Genomic DNA, 20,397 nt, shown 5'->3' with positions numbered 1-20,397 from the left:
GTAGAAATAGTATGTAAGCCCAGTAAATGTAGAGCTTAACTTTATCCGGCAAGCTTTACTTCCGTATTGGGACATGCTCACAACTGGAACCTCAGATGCAAATGCAGAAAGAGTTGGTGGAAAAACTGGCGTATGCCTATTGTCTTGGGCTAACCACTGGCAAGAAAATGTGAAGGGAAAATGTCACTAATGTGAATTTCCACTATGCAGTATCCAGGCAATCAGTTTGAAAAGAGTGCAAGAAAGCTCCACCTTCCCAAGAGCCTGCCTTAAATCCCCGGGCTTCAATGAAACTATCATTGGAATGTCAGCTGGTACTCCTATCAGATAAGGGAGTACGGTGGGGAGGGCGAGATAGGAAGGGAGAAAAAAAGATATATTGGTAACAATTAACTTCTCTTTTAAGTAATAGAACCTTCTTCCTGTTCAAATTTCTCTAAAATGCAATATTTGCTGCAATCCTTCAACTCTATATGGACCATGGTTAGTAGACACATGGATGACGTGTCTGGCCTGACCATACTGCAGGAAACTGGCAATGCTAGATCTGAGACATGTAGAGGTAGTAGTGTTTCAGGGTGTAATGGCATGTGCTGCCTGCAATTCCAGAGCTAGGGATACATCTACGGTTAGCAGGCACTGTAGGACTGTCGCTGAGAATCTATCCCTGTTCTGTTTTTCCAAGTTGTGGAGGACACCATAAAACCTGAAGCTGTCCCATCTTTGTAGCCTTCTATATCGATGTCCTTGCTATACTAACGCCAACTGCCTTATCCCCAGACAAGGAACTTCTTCACAGTGTCCCACACAGTGTTTATACATATGTCTGTAGTATACAGGTGTTTCTGAAAAATAAAAAGCTGAAGTGTCAGATCATGTTGACTTGAGTTTGGCAGATATTTCCTTTAGTTTGGTCTCCATTGGTCCCACTGATATACCCATCAGTGTGATTTCTTTCAATATGATCTCCATAGTGACTTCAGGGGTTCTAGCACTGAGACTGTGGTAGACTTCATATATAGGGGCAGTCTGCCTTGATCAGGCCTCTAGCTACTTCTCTACCCCCCCCCCCCCACGGTGCAGTGGAGGCTAAATAGTGCACAGGTTTGCAGTTGCAACTAATCTGCAGGCTGTCCTTGTGTGGGGTAGGGTGTTATGTCCTCAGAGGATCCTGTAAGCATGTTCAACTGAGATCATTCTTTATATCCCTCACTCTCCTAGGTTCTCAACTATGCCTGTTATTGCACCACCATTTCTTCTGCAAGGAAAAACAGCGATGCAGGTTGAGTGTGGCTGAGTCTGCAAATAAGCTCTGGTCCCAGCTGCTGGCTGTCTCTGCCGAGTCTCTTCAGAGTTTTCACAGTCCAATTTTTGGGATCAGGTCTGAAGTGGCCTAAGGGCGAATAGGTTTTTGCTCCTTAAGTATGCACTTGTCAATGCTTCTCTCCCCATGGTCACCAGGTAGCACACTCCTGTGTGCTCACTCGGCCTCCAACAGGAGGTTATGGCCTCATTGTTGCAGGTTGTAGGAGTTTCACTGAGAAGAAACCATCTTGCACCAGGCCTAGCTCCACTCTCAAAAAGATGAAACCTTTATCTGTGCAAGTGTGTATCAGCTGCCATTGCTGTGTGAGTGGGAAAGGAGAACAATGAATCCCTATGCCCTATGCCTCTCATCAGAAAGAAAGGGGCTAAAATGGAAAATGTGAGGGGGCGTACAAAGGACTATCCCTGACTAGGCCCACTGACCCCTACCTCATACTCTACCCTCTGAACTATTTGGATACTCTAAACCACACAATATTGTTCCATCCCAAAACTGTATTATGCATCTCTAAAAACTTCACAACTATCTCATACTTAAATTGAAATGCATCCAGCAAGTTATCTTGAGCTAAGAACTTGGTGGACTGGGTTAATATCCATCCACTAGAAGAGTCTAAAGTGAAAATAATGCTTTAAGTCTATTACAATCCGAACGTCTAAAGATGCATATGCCAAAGAGAGCTCATTTAAGTGTGCAGGGTACTGCTAAATCTATACCCATATACTTGCAGCCAGCGAGCTACTTAAACAAACAGAGAGGAGAAAGAGGTGAAACAGCCCATACTAAGGAGAGCAGCATGGTCGTCACTCCTATGACTTTGACACAGGGTTATCTGCAACAAACTCGTGGTCTCAGAAATATGAAAAAGCAGCTGCACATTACAGTGCCCAGAGGGGCCTGTTGCTTTGCAGAAAGAAGAAATGCTTTGAAATTCCCCTAATTACCTCTTTGGTGAACGTAGAGACCAGGAACAAAAGAACAATTATAATTTCTATGAAAGTGTGCAAATAAAAGTTTCGAACACAAGATTGATGTATTTACCTTCATTTTATCAAGAAACACAGAGATAAAAAGCCTGCTATAAAGAAGCTGGTGGGATAATCCTGAGAGAAGGGTCTTGTGAGGAGTATGGCATTAAAAAAATTGGTATGTCTCCAATTCCACCACCAACAATAGTGTGTCCTATATCCTCAGAGATATGACTATATAATGTAGAGTAAACAACAGGACAGAGAAAGGAATGAGAGTTCCTGAATATTGTAATTTCCTAGAGTCATGTAGACACCAGGACCACAAAGGTTACTGGAGGGTGGTATGGCATGTTCTTTCTAAAAAGTGCATGGAGGAAAGAAACTCTACACAAAACACATCCAATGTGTATGGATGCACTGTCACTCATTGCCAATGATATACTGCTTACTTGCTAAGAACTGTGAAACCAAGATGGAGCTCCATTGAAGCTCAGGGATAATTTCCATCAACCCAGACCTGCATGAACCCTGTTGCAGTACTTCCTCACTTAGAGGTGCATTGTGCTAATTTCGTCAAGTCAAACAATAAGGTTTATTCCCTGTTCAGGGTTCACTGGCCTGTCCTGGTGTTGATGCTGACCATACTCCTTTGGAAGCCTCTAGCCACCCAAAGATACATGGCCCAAGAAGCATTTACCCCTCACCAACGCCTAGTAGAAGGCTGCTTAACAGCCAGGAACTGACTGGTGAATAGTGACTGACAAGCACACTCACTTCCTACATCCACATTTTCACCTGCTTGTTCGGTAACTACATGAGCCCTCGCCAATGTTGCCCTCCCCTGATGTTAACTTGCCTCTACCTTTTGTGAAGTACACACAAGCCATTCATCAGCATAAAACTGACCCATGTGAGACCAAGTGTTTAAGAGCTACTCTAGGGGGCTCCCAGATCCGGTTTTGTAGTGCAGAAGGTTAGCTTCTAGTCGGCATGTATACTAACCAGATCCCAACAGCTCAAAAAGGCTAGAATGTCAGTTCACACATAGATTGCCATTGTGGGTCAGACAGTCATCTTTCTGCCTGCAGTACCAAAATCTGTTTCCCTGGTTTGTGGAATTATTAATTGAATGCAGGTTTAAAATGTGAGGTTCGCTGTTACACGCAGACGAATAAAGACATGTTATACTAAGCTCCTTGTGTGGCATAGTCATGTATGGGTACCCAGGCTGGGCAGGAGGCAAAAATTATTATTGGGTACCCAGGCTGGGTAGGATGCTACAATTGGCTTTGAGATAGGGGATAAGTACCCCGAAGATCGACAGTTCTCTACAAAGAGTTTGCTGTGGGTCCAGCAAGCTACTCATGCCTGCCACATGTGCCTCCATCGAATTGCCAAATTTATGTTTGACAAAGAAGCATTTGAAGATAACGAATGACTCACTAAAAAGTCTACACATCTTTGGCCAAGAACCTGCTGGTAAGGCCATAAAGAGAGGTACCACACTACTACACAACCTAAAGCTCCACATAATACAGAGTGATAATGTTCAAGGTGTATTCAACAAGGTTCTGATAGAGCAGTAAATAGCTACAGCAAATTGCAAGATAATGCTGCAATTAGAAGCACTGTGAGGCAGAGCTCAATCAGGTGTCAGAAAGTACAAAGAGACGCCTAAAAGCAAGGCGTTTCAGATACAAGAAACAGTCATCTCCTTACCAGAACTGAGTAAAGAGAATCATCATATCATAGCATTGGGGGAAGTAGCCCCAGAAAAAGTTCCTGGGGTTGTGTTTAGTGAACCGTCCATACTTGAAGAAGCACACCACGAAAGCTGCCGAATGGGGCTCAGAATAACTCCAGAGCTCCTTGAAGATTAGAAATCAGAGAAAGGCGATTGGAATAGTGAAAGGCTGCAACAAAGAAGCCATGTGTCCTGTAATTACCAAAGATGACCAATGCCAGCAAGTCGCAAGAACTCATAGATAGTTTCCATAAACAAGATGACCATGCAGTGTCAGAAAGAACACTAATTTCCACCTCAGAAAGTTCCATCAATGGTTATAATGCTGCCGCCTTTCTGAAACCACCATCACCTTTCGATACCACCAAAAAGCAGAATATTGGTGACAAATGACTGCTGGGTAGAGACATTTGATGAGTTTGTTGCAGGTTTAACTTTGAAAGCTGATAAATGTGAGTTCCATAAAACAAAGCTAAAATTATTTGGCGATATCTTTTCTGATAGGGGTGTAAAACCTTTTTGCAGCTAAATTTGCCAACTTCTAGTCCCCCACAGGATATTTTTATGTTACGCTCTTTCTTTGGCATGGCCAGGTACTGTTCTAGATACATATGAGATTTGGCCACTGCATGTGCTCCATTGAGATGTTTGAAAAAAATGATTTTTTAATTTTTTGGTCACATAACTGCGAGCACAACTTCTAGAGAATCAAACAAGCTTTTGAGAGTGCTACTGAAGTGGCATACTTTGATCCAGAGCTTCATACAGAGGGTATTGTTGACACTAGCCCATTTGGGTTAGGTACAAACCTTGCACAGCACAGCGGATACCCAAATGCTCAAAGACCTATTGTGGCATATGCCAGCAGAGGTTTGTCTCAAACAGAACATGCTTATTCACAACCCGAGAAAGAATGTTTCGCAGTGGTGTGGGCTTGTGACTATTTCCACATATTCTTATATGGAAAGCCTTTTATGACTGTGACAAATCAGTAAGCGTTGTAGAACATCTTTGGCAATCCAAAGGCCAAGATACCTCCTCACATTAAAAGTTGGGCTCTACAATTACAAGAATACAACTACACAAGCATGCATCATCCAGGGAAAGATCAAAACCCTGCCAACTACTTCTCATGAGTGCCTCTGCAGTGCCTTGGTACCCCTTCCAAGAGGGCTGAAGCCTACATAAACATCACTGTGAAATCAAGCACACCCGCTGTCATTTTTTGTGAAAAAATTGTCACTGGCATGAGTCAAGATTGTTACATGATAGGAATAAAAGACATTATTACACATTGGTCATGGAACCAGCACACTCCACGGCATACCAGTGAATGTGAATACAAGGTGTTTAAGAATGTCAAACATGAACTGTCTATTTCTCAATAAGGTGTTACTGAGAGGTTTGAGAATTGTTATTCCAGGGAGTCTGAGACAATACATAATTGAGTGGCCCATGAAGGACATTGTGGAAATGTTGCCACAGAATGAGCTCTCTGACACAGAATCTGGTTTCCTCATCTCGGTGAGAGAGTTGTCAGCTATGCATCGCCTTTCCTTGAAAACCACTCAATGCAACCTAAACATGTCAGAGATGCCAAAGCATGCATGGCAATGAATTGCCATTGACTTCCTCGATCCTCTTGACAAAGGACATCAACCATGGTGATTGTTGATGAATGCTCCTGTTTCCAATAATAAAAGGTCTCTCATCCATCACTCAGTAAAGAGTCATCGAGAGATTAGATGACATTGTCGTGACATTGGGTGTTCCTGCGATCTTCAAATCTGACAATGGCCCACCTTTCAACAGTCATAAATTCTGAGACTTTCTCAGTCATCTTAATGTAAAGCATCAGAAGCACATACCTCTTTGGCCACAGGCCAATGGCCTTGTCAAATGTTTTGTGACTACTCTTAAGAAAGCTGTTCAGTGTGCTGTATTGGAAATGCTCGACCTTAAAACTGTTTTGAATTCTACTCTTCGAGTTTATCATTCGACCACTCACTCGATCACAGGTGAAAACCCTGAAACCTTGATGTTTGGGAGAGCCATAATGACCAAGTTACCTCAATGGGTCAACAAACGATCAAGTAATGAGCAAGAGACCCATATAAAAGACTTGGATCATAAAAGGAAAATAAAGGCCTTTGCAGACAAGCACCAACATGCTAGAGTCATTACATTTGCTAGGAAAGATGGGGTGCTTGCCTGTCAGCCTAGAAAGCGGAAATTCAATGCTAAGCCGTTTCATGTTGTGCCCAGCAAAGGACCCATCATGACTACGCAATGTCCTGGAAGTCCACTAGGCGAGATTCCTCACATTCTGACATCTAGCTAATCACTCGTCAGGCACTGATGTCAATGTAGAGACTGGGTCTGAAAGGCCAATTAAAAACTCCCTGACTGCTATTGCTCCTCCATCGCTAAAACAGATCGAGGACACTTCCATTGCCTGTCCCCAGTTTCTGATGACACCATCAGGACGTGTGATCTGAGTGCCACAAAAATGTATCGAAGAGCTATAATTGTATATGTATTTGTAAAACAATCATCATTCTTTATTAAACAGAGGGGGAGATGTAGTGTCATGAAAGTTTGCAATAATGGAATCCTTTGGCTCCTGATGAATGCTGCAGACCTGTGACGTAAGTGTTAGAGCATAGTGAACTGAATGCAGATTTAAAATGTAGAGTTCGCTGTTAAACGCAGATGAATGAAGACGTGTTGTACAAAACTCCATTTGTGGCATAGTCACTACCATGTAACCATGCTGGGAAGGGTTCTACAGCCCAGATATTTTAATCCCATGTCTTCCTACCAAACCTGGCACCCACTTCTTTGTTTTAATTTTCATCTTTAAAGGAGTCAACATGTGTGATTTTTCCATAAAGTGTTCATTATGCTAGAAATGCTGGATCATAAACTATTATTTACATTCTTTAACTTAATGTCATTCTATTTTACAGAAGTGCAATTAAAATAATCTTGTGCGATTTAGAGCTTCTTGGAAGGAATAAAGCCCACAAGATGAAATTCTACATTTTCTTGACTATACCACCAGAGGAAGATGAGTTAAATATAATGCCTATCTCAAACTTCAAACAACTCTACCGACATGAGGTGGCCAAAATAGCCATTTTAAGTGGAAGTGATTTCATAATTGATTATGTTAGCCGCCCTGTCCTTTAATAAGTTTGGCCCATGATTGGAGATGTCTTGTTGGTCCTTTCTCTGTTTGTAATCCCACACCAATCATCACCAAAAATGTGCTACATGTGGACCACCTCATTCAAATACTCTTTTTGTGACTATGAAAACGCCTAACAAAAGCTTTCCAAGAACCCTTGGAATGACGATAAGAAGTTAGGTTGGGATCAGCTTATTTCTCAACAGCATTGATAAGGCCAACCTGACCTAACCTCACCTTTAGTGGTTTCCAAACAAATTTGTCTAAGAATATACAAAAAACACAAAACGTACAGCGAAGTGGCTAGCATCTCTTGTATGAAGAAGAGCAATTTTTAATTATCACAAGGCATTTCCTGCAAGCTGCTAAAGCTGTAGGCTAGCATTGTCAAGCTCTGACCGGAACCCTGGTGAACACTATTTCAGGAATTTTTCATTTGGCACCACCATTGTTAGTTAAGACTGCAAATGAGTACTGACCTTGAACTCTAGGAATGTGTCTCCAATAATCTATATAAACACTATTCATGTCCTGGTGTTTGAGGGAGATCAAATAATAAATAATGTTAGGAAAAATTGGTAAAAGGGTCATTTAGATTTAGGGGAGTGGGGCAACTGAACTTCAGAGATCCAGCCTTTGACATAGCCTGGCCACTGACTCAAGAGTTTTCTGCTAGGTTGGTGCAACATTTTAACCCAAAGTACCCACCCGACACAAAATAACTTTTGGTGAAATATCATAACAGACTGTACGCCCTGGCAGATCTAACTTCTGCTTTCTAGCTACCACGTTATATGCATTTCGCTCTTGTTCGATACTCGCGGTAAACAGAGGCATACTTAATTTTAAAAAGAAAATAAACATTCACCATAAAACCATTTCATGCTTTCAAAAGAACAAAATCAACAAAGCTTCTTTTCTCCTAGCAAGAACCGCATTAATTGAGTATGGGGTGATATTTCGCACGTTATTCCATACCTAGAAACTCGAAAAATAAACGCATCCTCGTCACGCAAAGTCACATTCATATGTACTCAAATTATAAGTGGGTTTATACTTCATTTTTATTGCCTACTTACATTTTTATAGTCCATTACAATTTGTAAAATTAAAAGCAGTAGAGAACAGCTGGGCGCCATAACATTCCACTAAAAAAAGTAAAAGTAATCCATATCGTAAATATTTGAACAATCAGCCCAGCCAAACCAAGAAAACGCAGGCAAGGGGTTCTAAAGACACGCACAGTAAATTGGCAGTTATTTCATTCCCGGCCGCGCGCAAAGGGCTATGACATTTTAAGATGCCTTCTAAAAGTGGCATTTCTTACCTCAGGAAAGATTAACTTGCGGATGCTCTCTGCCAGCGAGTGTAGATACACGCGCGTCCTGCTGGTCTTCCGTTGCGGTAGGTTTTCCGCGCTTTCTTTCTCGCCGACATCTGTGCAGATGGGGATAGCTGCCCCGGAACTAATTGGCACTTCAGCACCCTCGTCCTCGTGCTCCTCCGAGTCCTGACTTTGTGTTAGCCGAGAGAAGGGGCACTCCCCAGTGATCTTCAAGTCTTTCAGCTTTGTGCAGAACATGCTGTACGCTTTGAAGAACAGCAAATTAAAAGCAACCTAGCCCTTGATTTACACTTATCGTGCGCTGGATGGAGTCATATCAGTGTCAACAGGAGCCCTCACTGTGAAGTGTCAAGCACAACACAATATCTTCGTCATTAACGCAGAGCTGACTGTATTATAGGCCTTCAGAGGTGTACAACATGGCGCCAGGTCCTGATTTCTTCGAGTGTTACCGAGTTTATTGTTTGGCACAGACATCAAGGGTTTGATGCTTGTAGGTCGCATTCAGGAGCTCTATGTAGTGCAGCAGAACAGCACACTGCCTGCAGTCATCCCGCCTATCACAAGATCTTAATGGAATCCATTCAACTCCTGCACGCAAGATCTGCCAAACTCCAGAGCAGGTCAATTAAAGGTTGTTAATCCACCGGTTGTTGTTGTCTATTCTGATGTCAGCTTAAAATTCTGTAAACAAAAAGGAGAAAACATTTCACTCAAGTGTTGAACATTGCTGCCAAAATTCCTATAGAATGTAGTTGTCACTTGTCAGCTTACATACAAGTGAATAAAAGTGTGCGACAGTAACTGTAAAACAACCTCAATAACAACTATGGGGACATCCAAGCGTCAAACACAAACAAGTCATTGAACAGCACTCCACTCTCAAGTATCTCAGTCAAACAGAACTCATTGGATGATAGTGCATCACACACATCCATCAACACGCTCGGAACATCATCACTTGGATGGAAAAGGGCATTTAAGAAAGTGATAAAGCCCCTCATTTGCACCACCTTGACACCAAATAATCCACAGATAATTGAATAAGAGTACGACCGAAATAGATGGCCAGAATACAGTACACAAAATACTTTATAAGATTTTGGATTAGAGTTCGAACTATGTCAGAAAGGTTTAGAAATTGACTTAGACTGCTGAAAGTGCGCTAGGCAATAATATATGCAGCTGGGAGTTCCATATAGAGGTAATAACATAAATGTATGTTCCCACCTGCATCACTTAGAAACATTGGCGCTTTAGTGACATTAGCAGCTACGTACCACAAGAAGGATTCCCTTTTTTATTTTAGCTGGACCTGAAAACAGTGCGTACGTGAAAAAGCAAATTAGCAGTTTTATTCATATCAATGTGTAGATAGAGGTAAAGCATGGGTTACATAAAAATTCTGCCCATTTTTACAGGCGTTTGGTTTGAGTTGAGACCCAGCTTCCATATGAGCACTTTTTAAATGCACTGAAGTTAAATACATTTGGTAGTGAACTAGGAAAATATCTTTCTTTACCACATAACAATTTTATTTTTAGAATTCTGAAGTCAGAGTCTGCATTGGTTTGGGAGAATGTATATCCGAGAGGTGTTTGCTTCAGAAATCTAGATTGTGAGGAATTACAAGAACAGATAAACTGTCCAGTACATTTATGAGGATTTAAAGAGAGCAATATCGTTGGTTCTTGCAGGTTTTAATTTAATGATTTGCCGACACAAAATTCAACTATATTTGGAAACATAACATGCTTATTTCATAGCTCTCCTCATACTTAACATGGTTCTCCATTAAATGTATATAGTAAAATGAGCAAAGCTCAGTAACAATATTGAGTTGCATTTGTACCACATTCATCCTACTGTAAGCCATTAAATATCTAAACATTGAAGTATATGTTGCAGGATAAAAAGGTGCCCCATCAAAGCAAATTTCCCTGCCTGTCTGATCAACAGAACACATTTTTACCTGAAACAGAGGAGGATTTGAGGAATAGGTTCTCTGCCACACTCTTTCCAACCCCCATATCTTCATGCCCTTGTGCTGAACTAAATGTGTATAATCTAAAAGAGAATATAATGGTCCACTCCTGATATCACAGCATTGCCCCACTCATACATTTCAGTGTAACTGTTCAAGGAGCTTAAGCAATAGTTATGAGCATGTCTTTTTGGTATGCAACCTGATCTTTTTACTTTACACTATCAGATAAATGTTGCGGTGTTTGAAGTATCTCATGCCACGTGGCTGAACAACACTATTGTACAAATTGCAGAGTGGTTTCACCTCCTTGCTTCAGTACAGCCCGTAGATTCATAGATTGTATGTTCAAGCAAAGCCTCTTGCAAGTTAGGGTTTCCCATTTTCAGTGACTCCAGGGATACATTTAATCCATAATCTACTATGCCCTTTAAAAGAGAGACTCTTTAAGAGATAGGATATATCAAAATATAAAAAAAAACAATTGGAAATAAAGAATTGACATTTGTGGCACCATTTTAACACCTTGCACGCTGATGATGGCCAGGAGCCGTCACGGCACACAGTGCTCGTGTGCTGATGACGGCTTCCGGCCGTCCTGACTGCACCCGCGATCGGAATGTGCCGCACAGGCGCAGAATCGCGGCAGCATGAAAGGGGTTAAGGTGTTATTGTCTATTTCTTAAACAATAACACGTATGCCTCTGCATTAATTTCTTTGTTGAGGACTTGACCTAAATGTGGTGCAATATTTGAAATCACTATATCACCATGCACCAATATGTGCCATTTTCTCAGGTGTACTATTGTGAAATCCGCCAAAACTGCTCACAAAATCAAAGCCTAAAACATTTAATTTGAAAAATGGAAAACACATTTCTTAAAGCTTTAGTTCCAATACAATAGAAATCATGATAATGGACTGACCCTAAAAACACAAAAATACTGTACGATTTACTGATCGATCATAACTATAATGCTAACTTTTTGACAGAAGAAAACTGGATAACTTTTTGTACCAATGCTCCTTGAAACTAGACAAATATAAGGCCAAATAAGCAAATATTCAAACTCCCTCTCCACAAAAAATTGAATTTTCTCTTCAATACATGTTTTGATGAATTTCCCAAGTCCTAAAAGCGAGTCTGTAAACATGCTTCTCAATTGTTCACTAAAATCACCCATTTCAAATCTTAAACATTTCATTCACTTCACCTTAGAGATTTAAATTCACAGGTTTTTAGGGATGTAAAAAAACACAGTCAAAACAGAAATGAATCAATGGCCCTGTCAATATTCAATCCACCCAGATGGTTAGATCCCTACCTTAGTCATGTGTTCAATAACATTTTCTAAGCAGAAGCCCACTGTGGAATTATGTTTGGGAGTGGGATAGATGGGATATTACTATCCAGAAACACCAAACTATAATCTAAACAAAATTATCACAACCTTTCCTTTGCACAACATTTCTGTTAAAAATTACATTGGTGAATTCGTATTAAATTACTACAATGTATGGAAAGGAAATAGTTCCATTGATAACATAATTCATTTCCAAAGTTCTTTAAAGTCAAAGGAATGCAACACAAGCATATCTTGCAGTATGTATTATATCAACTCTTTCTTTAGTGCCCATAATAAAGACATACAATGACTCTCATTCTCTCCTTACTTTCACGTGAAAACAGTTTTAGAAATACTGTTCTCCACACATTAATTTCTGAACCACAAAGTGCTAAACAGTGCACTTTTTGACTGACACCTTTTGGTGATCTCCACAATCATTACTTAGTTTATTTATTCTTCATAAGACTCCAACATGAAAATAAGTACTTTTATTAGAAGCCATCAGCCATGTGAGGATTGTGAGGATCGCTGAAAGATTTAATTGAAATTGTCAGTATTATTTTCATGTCCTTTTGGCAAAGAAGTGTTTTCAGCATGTTGGGGGGCTCTGTTATACCAAAACAGAGAATTGTTGTGTTTTATTTCGTCACTGAATCATAACTAATCATTAGCTGTGTTTTTTCATGAATGCTTTTATAAGATATACTGTATCCAACGTTCCACACACCTATCAAAGTCAATCTACTGCACGCACACAATCCACCAAAGTGTTGGATGCAGATCCTGCACCTTGGCTTTGTCTTGAATCCACTACTAATAAGAAAAGGACCCCTGACAAGATACAGCTAGGTAATCAGGGGAAATAAAGACAACCAACAACAAGGAGGTACCTGTCCAATACTTTCAACTGAGGCCCCAGAAGAGGGTCCAGATACTAAAGGGCACCCACCGGAGCAGATCAGAGCTGAAACAATCAATCAATCAATCAATCAATCAATCAATCAATCATATAACTTGTAAAGTGCACTAAATACCTGTGAGGGTTCCAAGGCGAGGGTGAGGGTTCCAAGGCGAGGGTGAGGGTTCCAAGGCGAAGAGCCAGGGTTTGAGTTGTCTCCTGAAGGTCAGGGGGTCTTCGGTTCATCGTAGATAGAGGGGGAGGGTGTTTCAGGTCCTAGCGCTGCAATGGGAGAAGGATCTGCCTCCGGAAGTAGTTCTCCGGATGCGTGGGACCGTGGCCAGGGCGTGGTCGGTAGAGCGGAATTTCCTGTTGGGTACGTAGAAGGAGAGTCGACTGTTGAGATAGGCTGGGCCGGTTTTGTAGAGTGCCTTGTGTGCGTGGATCAAGAGCTCGAAGGAGATTTTTTTGTCGATGGAGAGCCAGTGCAGGTTCCTCAGGTGGGGGGGTGATGTGGTCGCGGCGCGGGATGTCGAGGATCAGGGGTGCAGAGGCATTCTGGATTCTCTGTAGTCTGCTGATGAGCTTGGACGAGGCTCCAGCGTAGAGGGCGATTACGTAGTCGAGTCTGTTGCTGACTAGGGCCTGGGTGACTGTTTTCCTCGTGTTTGTCGGGATCCATCTGTAGATCTTGCCGAGCATGCAGAGGGTGTTGAAACAGGTGGAGGAGACCGCGTTGACTTGTTTGGTCATGGAGAGTTTCAAGTCGAGGATGACTCCCAGGTTGCGTGCGTGGTCAGTGGGGGCTGGGGAGGACCACAGTGATGTGGGCCACCAAGAGTCATCCCATGCGGAGGGGTTGGACCCGAGGATGAAGATTTCCGTCTTGTCTGTGTTCAGTTTGAGGAGGCTTTCCTCCATCCAGTCTGCGACGGCCTTAATTCCCTGGTGGAGGTTGGATTTGGCGGTGCGGGGGTCCTTAGTGAGGGAGAGGATCAGCTGAGTATCGTCGGCGTAGGAGATTATGTTGAGGTCGTGCTGTCTGGCGATGCATGCTAGTGGAGCCATGTAGACGTTGAACAGCATTGGGCTGAGGGAAGATCCTTGAGGGACGCCGCAGATGATCTCAGAGGCATCGGATCGGAACGGGGGGAAGCGGACTCTGAGTTCTGCCGGAAAGGAAGGAGGTGGTCCAGTCCAGGGCCTTGTCTCTGATCCCTACATTGTGGAGGCGTGTGCGTATTGTGTTGGCAGGCGGTGTCGAAGGCGTCGGAGAGGTCCAGAAGGATAAGGGCCGCCGTCTTGCTGTTGTCTAGTAGGATCCTGATGTCGTTTGTTGCGACGATGAGGGCGGTCTTGGTGCTGTGGTTACTTCAGAAACCTTATTGGGATGGGTCCAGGATGTTGTTGTCTTCGAGGTGACAGGTGAGCTGGGTGTTTACTATCTTCTCGATGACCTTTGTTAGGAACGGAAGCAGGGAGATGGGACGGAAGTTCTAGAGGTCGCTCGGATCCGCCTTGAGTTTCTTCAGTAGGGCGTTGATCTCTGCATGCTTCCAGTTCTCAGGAAAGGTGGTGGTCTCGAAGGAGAGGTTGATGATTTTGTGCAGGTGGGGTGTGATTGAATTGCTGGCTTTGTTGAAAATGTGGTGCGGGAGAGGGTCAGATGGGGAACCGGAGTGGTATGTTCCCATGGTCTTGATTGTGTCCTCAATGTTCACGTTGGCCCAGGTTGTCAGGGTGTCGTGGGCAGTTGGGTGCAGGGGGTTTGGAGCGGTGTGGTCGGCAGGGGTCGTCTGGGGTCTGAAGCTGTCATGGATGTTGGTGATCTTCTGATGAAAGAAGGTGGCGAGGGAGTCGCACAGGACTTGCAATGGTGGGATGTCCTTCGCGTTGGAGCTGGGGTTGGAGAGTTCCTTCATGATGGTGAAGAGCTCCTTGCTGTTGTGTGCGTTGTTGTCAAGGTAGTTTGTGAAGGAGATTCTTTTGGTAGTCCTGATGAGATGGTGGTGGTTGAGGATGGTGTCTTTGTGGGCAGTGCGGCTGTCTGGCGTCTTGCGCTGTGCCATATGTTTTCCAGTTTCCGGCAGGTGCGTTTTGAGTTGAGGATTTCCGGGGTGAACCAGCTGACTCTTCTGCTGGTGTTTCTGCTGGTGGGGTTTTTCAGCGGGGCGACAGTCTTGGCGCAGTTGTTCATCCAGCGTTCGAGGGTGAGTGCACCTTCATCTGGGTTGGTGGGGTTCGTCGGAGGGTTGAGTGCGAGGCTTGTCTGTAGTTGTTCTTCAGTGACTTTGCCCCAGCATCGGCGGGGGGTCTGTAGTGTGCGGTGGTGTGTGAGGGGTTTTCGGAAGGAGAAGTGGATGCAGTGGTGGTCTGTCCAGGTGAGTTCGGAGGCGTGGCTGAAGGTGACGTAAGGGCTTGAGAAGAAGATGGCATCTAGCGTGTGGCCGGCGCTGTGGGTCGGCGTCGTGATGAGCTGTTTCTGTCCGAGATTGGCGAGATTGTCAATCAGGGTGGAAGAGTTGCTGTCATTGCTGTCCTCCAGGTGAAAGTTCAGGTCTCCGAGGAGGATGTCGTCGGTGGAGGTCAGCGCTTGCATGCTGATGAGGTCGGCGATGGAGTCGCAGAATTGGGGCCAGGGTCCTGGTGGTCTGTAGACGAGGGTGCCTTTTAGGGTGGTCTTGGGGTCCATGTGGATCTGGAAGTGCATGTGTTCGGCGGTGCTGAGGGTGTCGTTGGTGTTTGTTGATACCCTGATGGTGTTTTTGTGGACAATGATGATTCCTCTTCTGGCCCTGTTGGTGCGGTCTCTGCGGGTTATCTTGTACCCATCTGGGGTGGCTATGGCAATGTCTGGCGAGGAGGTTTTGTTCATCCAGGTCTCGGTCAGGAAGGCAACGTCCGGTGATATAGTGTCGAGTAGGTCCCAGAGTTCAACGGCGTGTTTGTATGCGTAGCGGGTGTTGAACAGGATGCATCTAAGCTGGTTGGGTTCCGGCGTGGCAGGCGTCTTGGCGCTTTCGAGGCAGGAGAAGCTGCAGTTCCGGCAGGTGAAGGGGCCGTGGGTGCGCTTCGGGGCGGCCTTGCAGCAGGTGTGGGTTCTCACATGGAGTTATTAGAAACAATTGATCATTTTATTTTTTCTTTATCGAATCAATAAGGCACATTTCATGGATGTATGAACAAGAATTAAATACAAAGTCAAATCACATATAAATAAAACATGACTCAATAGGTCATGTTCCACACACCAGATTCGCAATCATACTGTCATACACACCAGGACTCTTTGTTACACCTCAAACATCACACATGCAATTCACATCACCAATTACATCAAGATATATACAACAGCCAGTGGATGATTCGATGACAAGTTGGAAAAAGTAACCCGGGGGTATGGGTGAATACAATCCAGCTGCCCCCGCACAAACAACGCCAACACGAGTTTCGGTGTATCACCCCAGCCGGGGCTACTCCTTCATCAGGACAAGGATGGATAGGAAATGTGGGACAGTGCACCTGCAAGCATAAAAAAGGGAATATATACATTCAAGATGATTAACATTACTAGCAGCCTGACAATTCTATCTAAACTCAAATTCAAAAGCGACATGATCTGCTCCGGGGAGACCAAATAAGTATATATACATAACGTTTACGCAGATTTAATAAGACTGGAATAATGTGCAAAAAAACACAGGTAAGAACAATAACACAAGAATGGATATGATCAGAAACTTCGATTTTTAAGGTGGCGGGCACAAATGATTTCAAGAGGTACCAACTACCAGCAATAGAGGCTCCAACTCAGTGTGTATTAAAGCAAAAAGAAAACTTAAAAAATAATAACATGCTATAGAGAACCAGTGCCAAAGGTAGAAAGAAGGGGGGAAGGCAGTAGGTGTATAACATGAACCAGCCCCACATACAGAGCACAGAATTCACCTACGCTACTGAATCGCATACCCGTCATTAGAGATACACCATAAACGGTTGATTCTTTTCAAAAGCAAGGGTTTACTAAAAGCCCAAGCAGATAAGACTTCCCAGCGGGACTCTATAAGAAAGGGATATAGACCAGAACATACATCGTGCCCTGCTCATAGGTGGGGGGGGGGAAGCAAGGGGGAAGGGAGGTCCTAGGAAAACTGATTACAAACATCTCGAGAGGCAAACAATGTGGAAGAACCTACCCAGCAGTATCCAGAGGGTCCTTCTCCGCAGCAAATAATATACTTCCTCCAAGTGATCACAGGAATATCAAGCCTCACAGAATTCTTAGAGCAACTACCGCGTAACAGGATAAGTGACTTGGGTAAGAGGATCATCACCTAGGCCACACACAAAGAAATATTTTGTTTATGTGCAAAAAACAACAACCAGTTCAACCGGGTCTAACATGTGAAACTATTTGCAAACGTCACATGTCCCCAGTGTGGTAGCCCACTATGGCGCCAAAGAAGACAAGGGAATCCAGGGACACGTGAGGGCAGAGGTAGTCCAGGGTATAAAGCGAGGAGTCTTTATACATGAGTAAAAGCCTAGGCCAAGGATGCGGGGATACAGTTCAGAAAAGGAGTCGGAGCGCCTTCGCAGGGAAACTCTAGAAACTTCCCATACGCGCATCGAGAGGATAGTACATGCCATATCGTTAAGCGCCAGTTCCTAATAAACAAACAACCATACGCCTTAAGATAGGGGTGGACAAAGCAAGAGACATGAATTATAAGTCTATTAAGTTAACACAGGGAACACAACAATAAGCGGTGCAGCAGTCCACTTGACATGCCTCCCACGCCAGATACTAAAACTGGAGGCATAAACCAATGAGCCCCCGACGGCCCACAAGTATATGAAGTATGAAAAAGAGGGCAGCAAAGAAAATACTTAAAAGGCATCACCCCCGTTATATGAGCAAGAAGAGGTTAACCGCCAGCTTCCCGCTTACCAGGTAAAAAGGTGGGCAGAGTCGTCACCAGTCAGGGATTCTCAATCGCAAACGGCCGGTAGGGTGTCCCCGGATGAGTGCGTCATACCGACATCACACCGGTTCAGGGTTATATATGGGATGGACTCAATCAGGAGGGGTGATGGAGCGTCACGGTAGTAAACATAAAGGGCGGACTGCTACAGGGGGAAAAAATGCGGTCGCTATCATGGCGGCCATCTTAGCACAGGCGCCTCAATCAATAGATCAAGGAAAAAATCGAAAACAGAAGGATCAAACAGATTAAATAAACGTATGAATTGGGACTTGCGGGCTAATACATAACTATTAGAAGGCTCCTAGGTCCCCTTATCAGAGGATAAGTTAAAACACAAGAAATAAATATAACCTGTATAGGGGTTCCAAACAGGTCAAGGGAACCAAGGACCAGGAAGCCATAAGGATCAGGGGCACGGGACAAGGGATTCATAAACGTCGACTGGAAATCCCTGTCATGCGGGGTTAGCACACAGAGGGACCAGTTAAATATTGGCATTCTCCCAGAGACAATTTTCATTAAGGCCTTTTTTCACAGCATCCAGAAAGTATATCCAGAAAACCTCTCTTTCTTTTGCAAATGGCAGAATGATCTTGTCCACGATATACCTGGATCCTTTCCAATATCGACCATTTTAAATCGCTCTCAGAGTGGTTCTTCTCCAACCAAGACTAGGGGTGCAGACAGTTTCTTAATTTGAACACTGGACTTGTGTTCCCCAGTCCTGGTTCGACACTCCCGTCCAGTTTCTCCATATTATATGAGGTCACAAGGACACTTAATGATGTAAATCATGTTGGAGGTGCGGCAGCTAGTCATTTTCACAAGAGAGATGGTACGCTCAGAAGTTATAATGGTGTCACCCACCATGGCATTGGGGCAGACCTGACAATTGCCACATCGATGGTTGCCTTTAATGGGGCCCAGGCCACAAATGGCTTTTTGAAGGGGGACGGGGGGTTCAATAATTTCCCTCTAATAAGGTGGTTCTTCAAGTTCCTATTTCTCTTCAAGGCAAAAATAGGTTTGGGGAGATGTTCTTCACCGTTGCCAAAAATTAAGAAGGTGCCAGCAGGAATTAATGGCCTGCCTCAATTTGTGGTTGAGGTTAGAATGTCTGGTCACACATACCAATTTGTCCATGGATTCCTTTTCTCTGGGCATGAACATAGATAAACGATTAAAGTACCTTGCCCTTTTGAAAGAATCCTTGGACAGTTTATGGGCGTAACCACAATGCGCAAGTTTTTCTTTTAAGATATCCGATTGTTGAAGAAAGTCTTTAAAGTCCGAGCAGGTCCTTCAGATCCTAATGAACTGACTAAATAGTATACTGTCCCTCTGGCAGGGAGGATGGCAGCTGCCATACTGCAATAAGGTGTTTCTCGCAGTCAGTAGGTTTCGTACACAGGAACACATATATCTCATTTTGGCGATGATCAATCCAGATATCAAGATACTCTACTCTACAGTTGCTGGAGTGGGCAGTGAACTTCAAATTGCTATCAGCTGCATTTAGCCAGAGAATGAACTCATCAAACGAGTCCTGGTCCCCCTTCCATACAAAAAAGATGGTATCAATAAATCAAGACCAAGCTCGAACATTTTCATGGAAGGGGGCCATCTCATAATAGATGTTAACTTGCTCGAAATGTTCCATGTATAGGCAAGATATATTAAGGGGGCACAAAGCCCCCATGCTTACTCCCTGAATTTGCTGGAAGTAACAGTTATTGAACTCAAAGAAGTTCTCAATGAGTACCACTTCAAGGCACTGGATGATGAAGGGGCATTGCTGATTTCAAGCTCAGAGGAGAGGATCCCATGCATGACCCTCAAGGCTCCTTTCTACTGTATGTTGGTATACAGAGACTCAAGGTCCAATGTAACCAAGAGTTCTCTGTCTTCTTGATAGGGGGTTACCTCAACTTTGGCGATGAAATGGTCTGTGTCCTTCACAAAGGACTCCAAACTGTTGACCAAAGGTTTTAAAAAACGATCAACGTATTTGGAGAGGGGGTCAGTCGCAGACCTGATGGTAGATACAATGGGCCTTAGGCGGGGGGTCATGCACATTCTTATGAGTCTTCGAGACCCCATAGATGATAGGCATGCGGGTGAAGCTGCGGGTCAGGAATTCAGCCTCCTTAGAACAGATAAATCCCATGTCCACCACTCGTTCAACCATAGTAAGAATACGTAGTTTCATGGCGGGTTCAGGATTCCTGGCAATTCTCTTGTAATGTTTAGTCGAGGAAAGAAGAGAATTAATTTTTTCCACATAAGTGGAGGTGTCGAAAATCACGATCCCCTCACCTTTGTCACAGTGCTTGATTGTAAGAAGTCTATTTTCTTTCAGGTTCATCAATGTGTTTTTTTCCTCTCTAGTGAGATTCTGCAAAGGCATGGGCACATATTTGAGGATTTTTGGGATTTTGTTGGTGACAGCCTTTTTGAAGATGCCCACTTCGGGTCCAATAACGCCCAGGGTAGGAGTGAATTCGGACGGGGGTTGAAACCGGACAATTTCTCCGCAGATTCAGGCAAAGGCCTAATGAGAAAACATTTTCTCAACCTAATCTTGCAAAAGAATAGATACA

The 20,397-nt window shown here is 43.6% G+C and overlaps 1 protein-coding gene across 2 annotated transcripts in view; it reads right to left on the bottom strand.

The window, feature by feature from the left end:
* Positions 1-20,397, bottom strand: part of GUCY1A1 (guanylate cyclase 1 soluble subunit alpha 1) — a 472,623-nt gene that overhangs the window by 370,060 nt on the left and 82,166 nt on the right. For both annotated transcript variants that reach the window (XM_086962337.1, XM_086962338.1), the window contains exon 2: positions 8,560-9,261. In XM_086962337.1, the coding sequence (XP_086818463.1) occupies positions 8,560-8,814 (255 nt within the window). In that variant the 5' untranslated portion in view covers positions 8,815-9,261. The remainder of the gene's footprint in view (positions 1-8,559; positions 9,262-20,397) is intronic.

This window comes from Lissotriton vulgaris, chromosome 3_1, assembly GCF_964263255.1.
Source record: "Lissotriton vulgaris chromosome 3_1, aLisVul1.2, whole genome shotgun sequence".
Taxonomy (NCBI): domain Eukaryota; kingdom Metazoa; phylum Chordata; class Amphibia; order Caudata; family Salamandridae; genus Lissotriton; species Lissotriton vulgaris.
The sequence above is the reverse complement of the archived record's forward strand: the minus strand, read 5'-3'. Positions and strand labels throughout refer to the sequence as shown.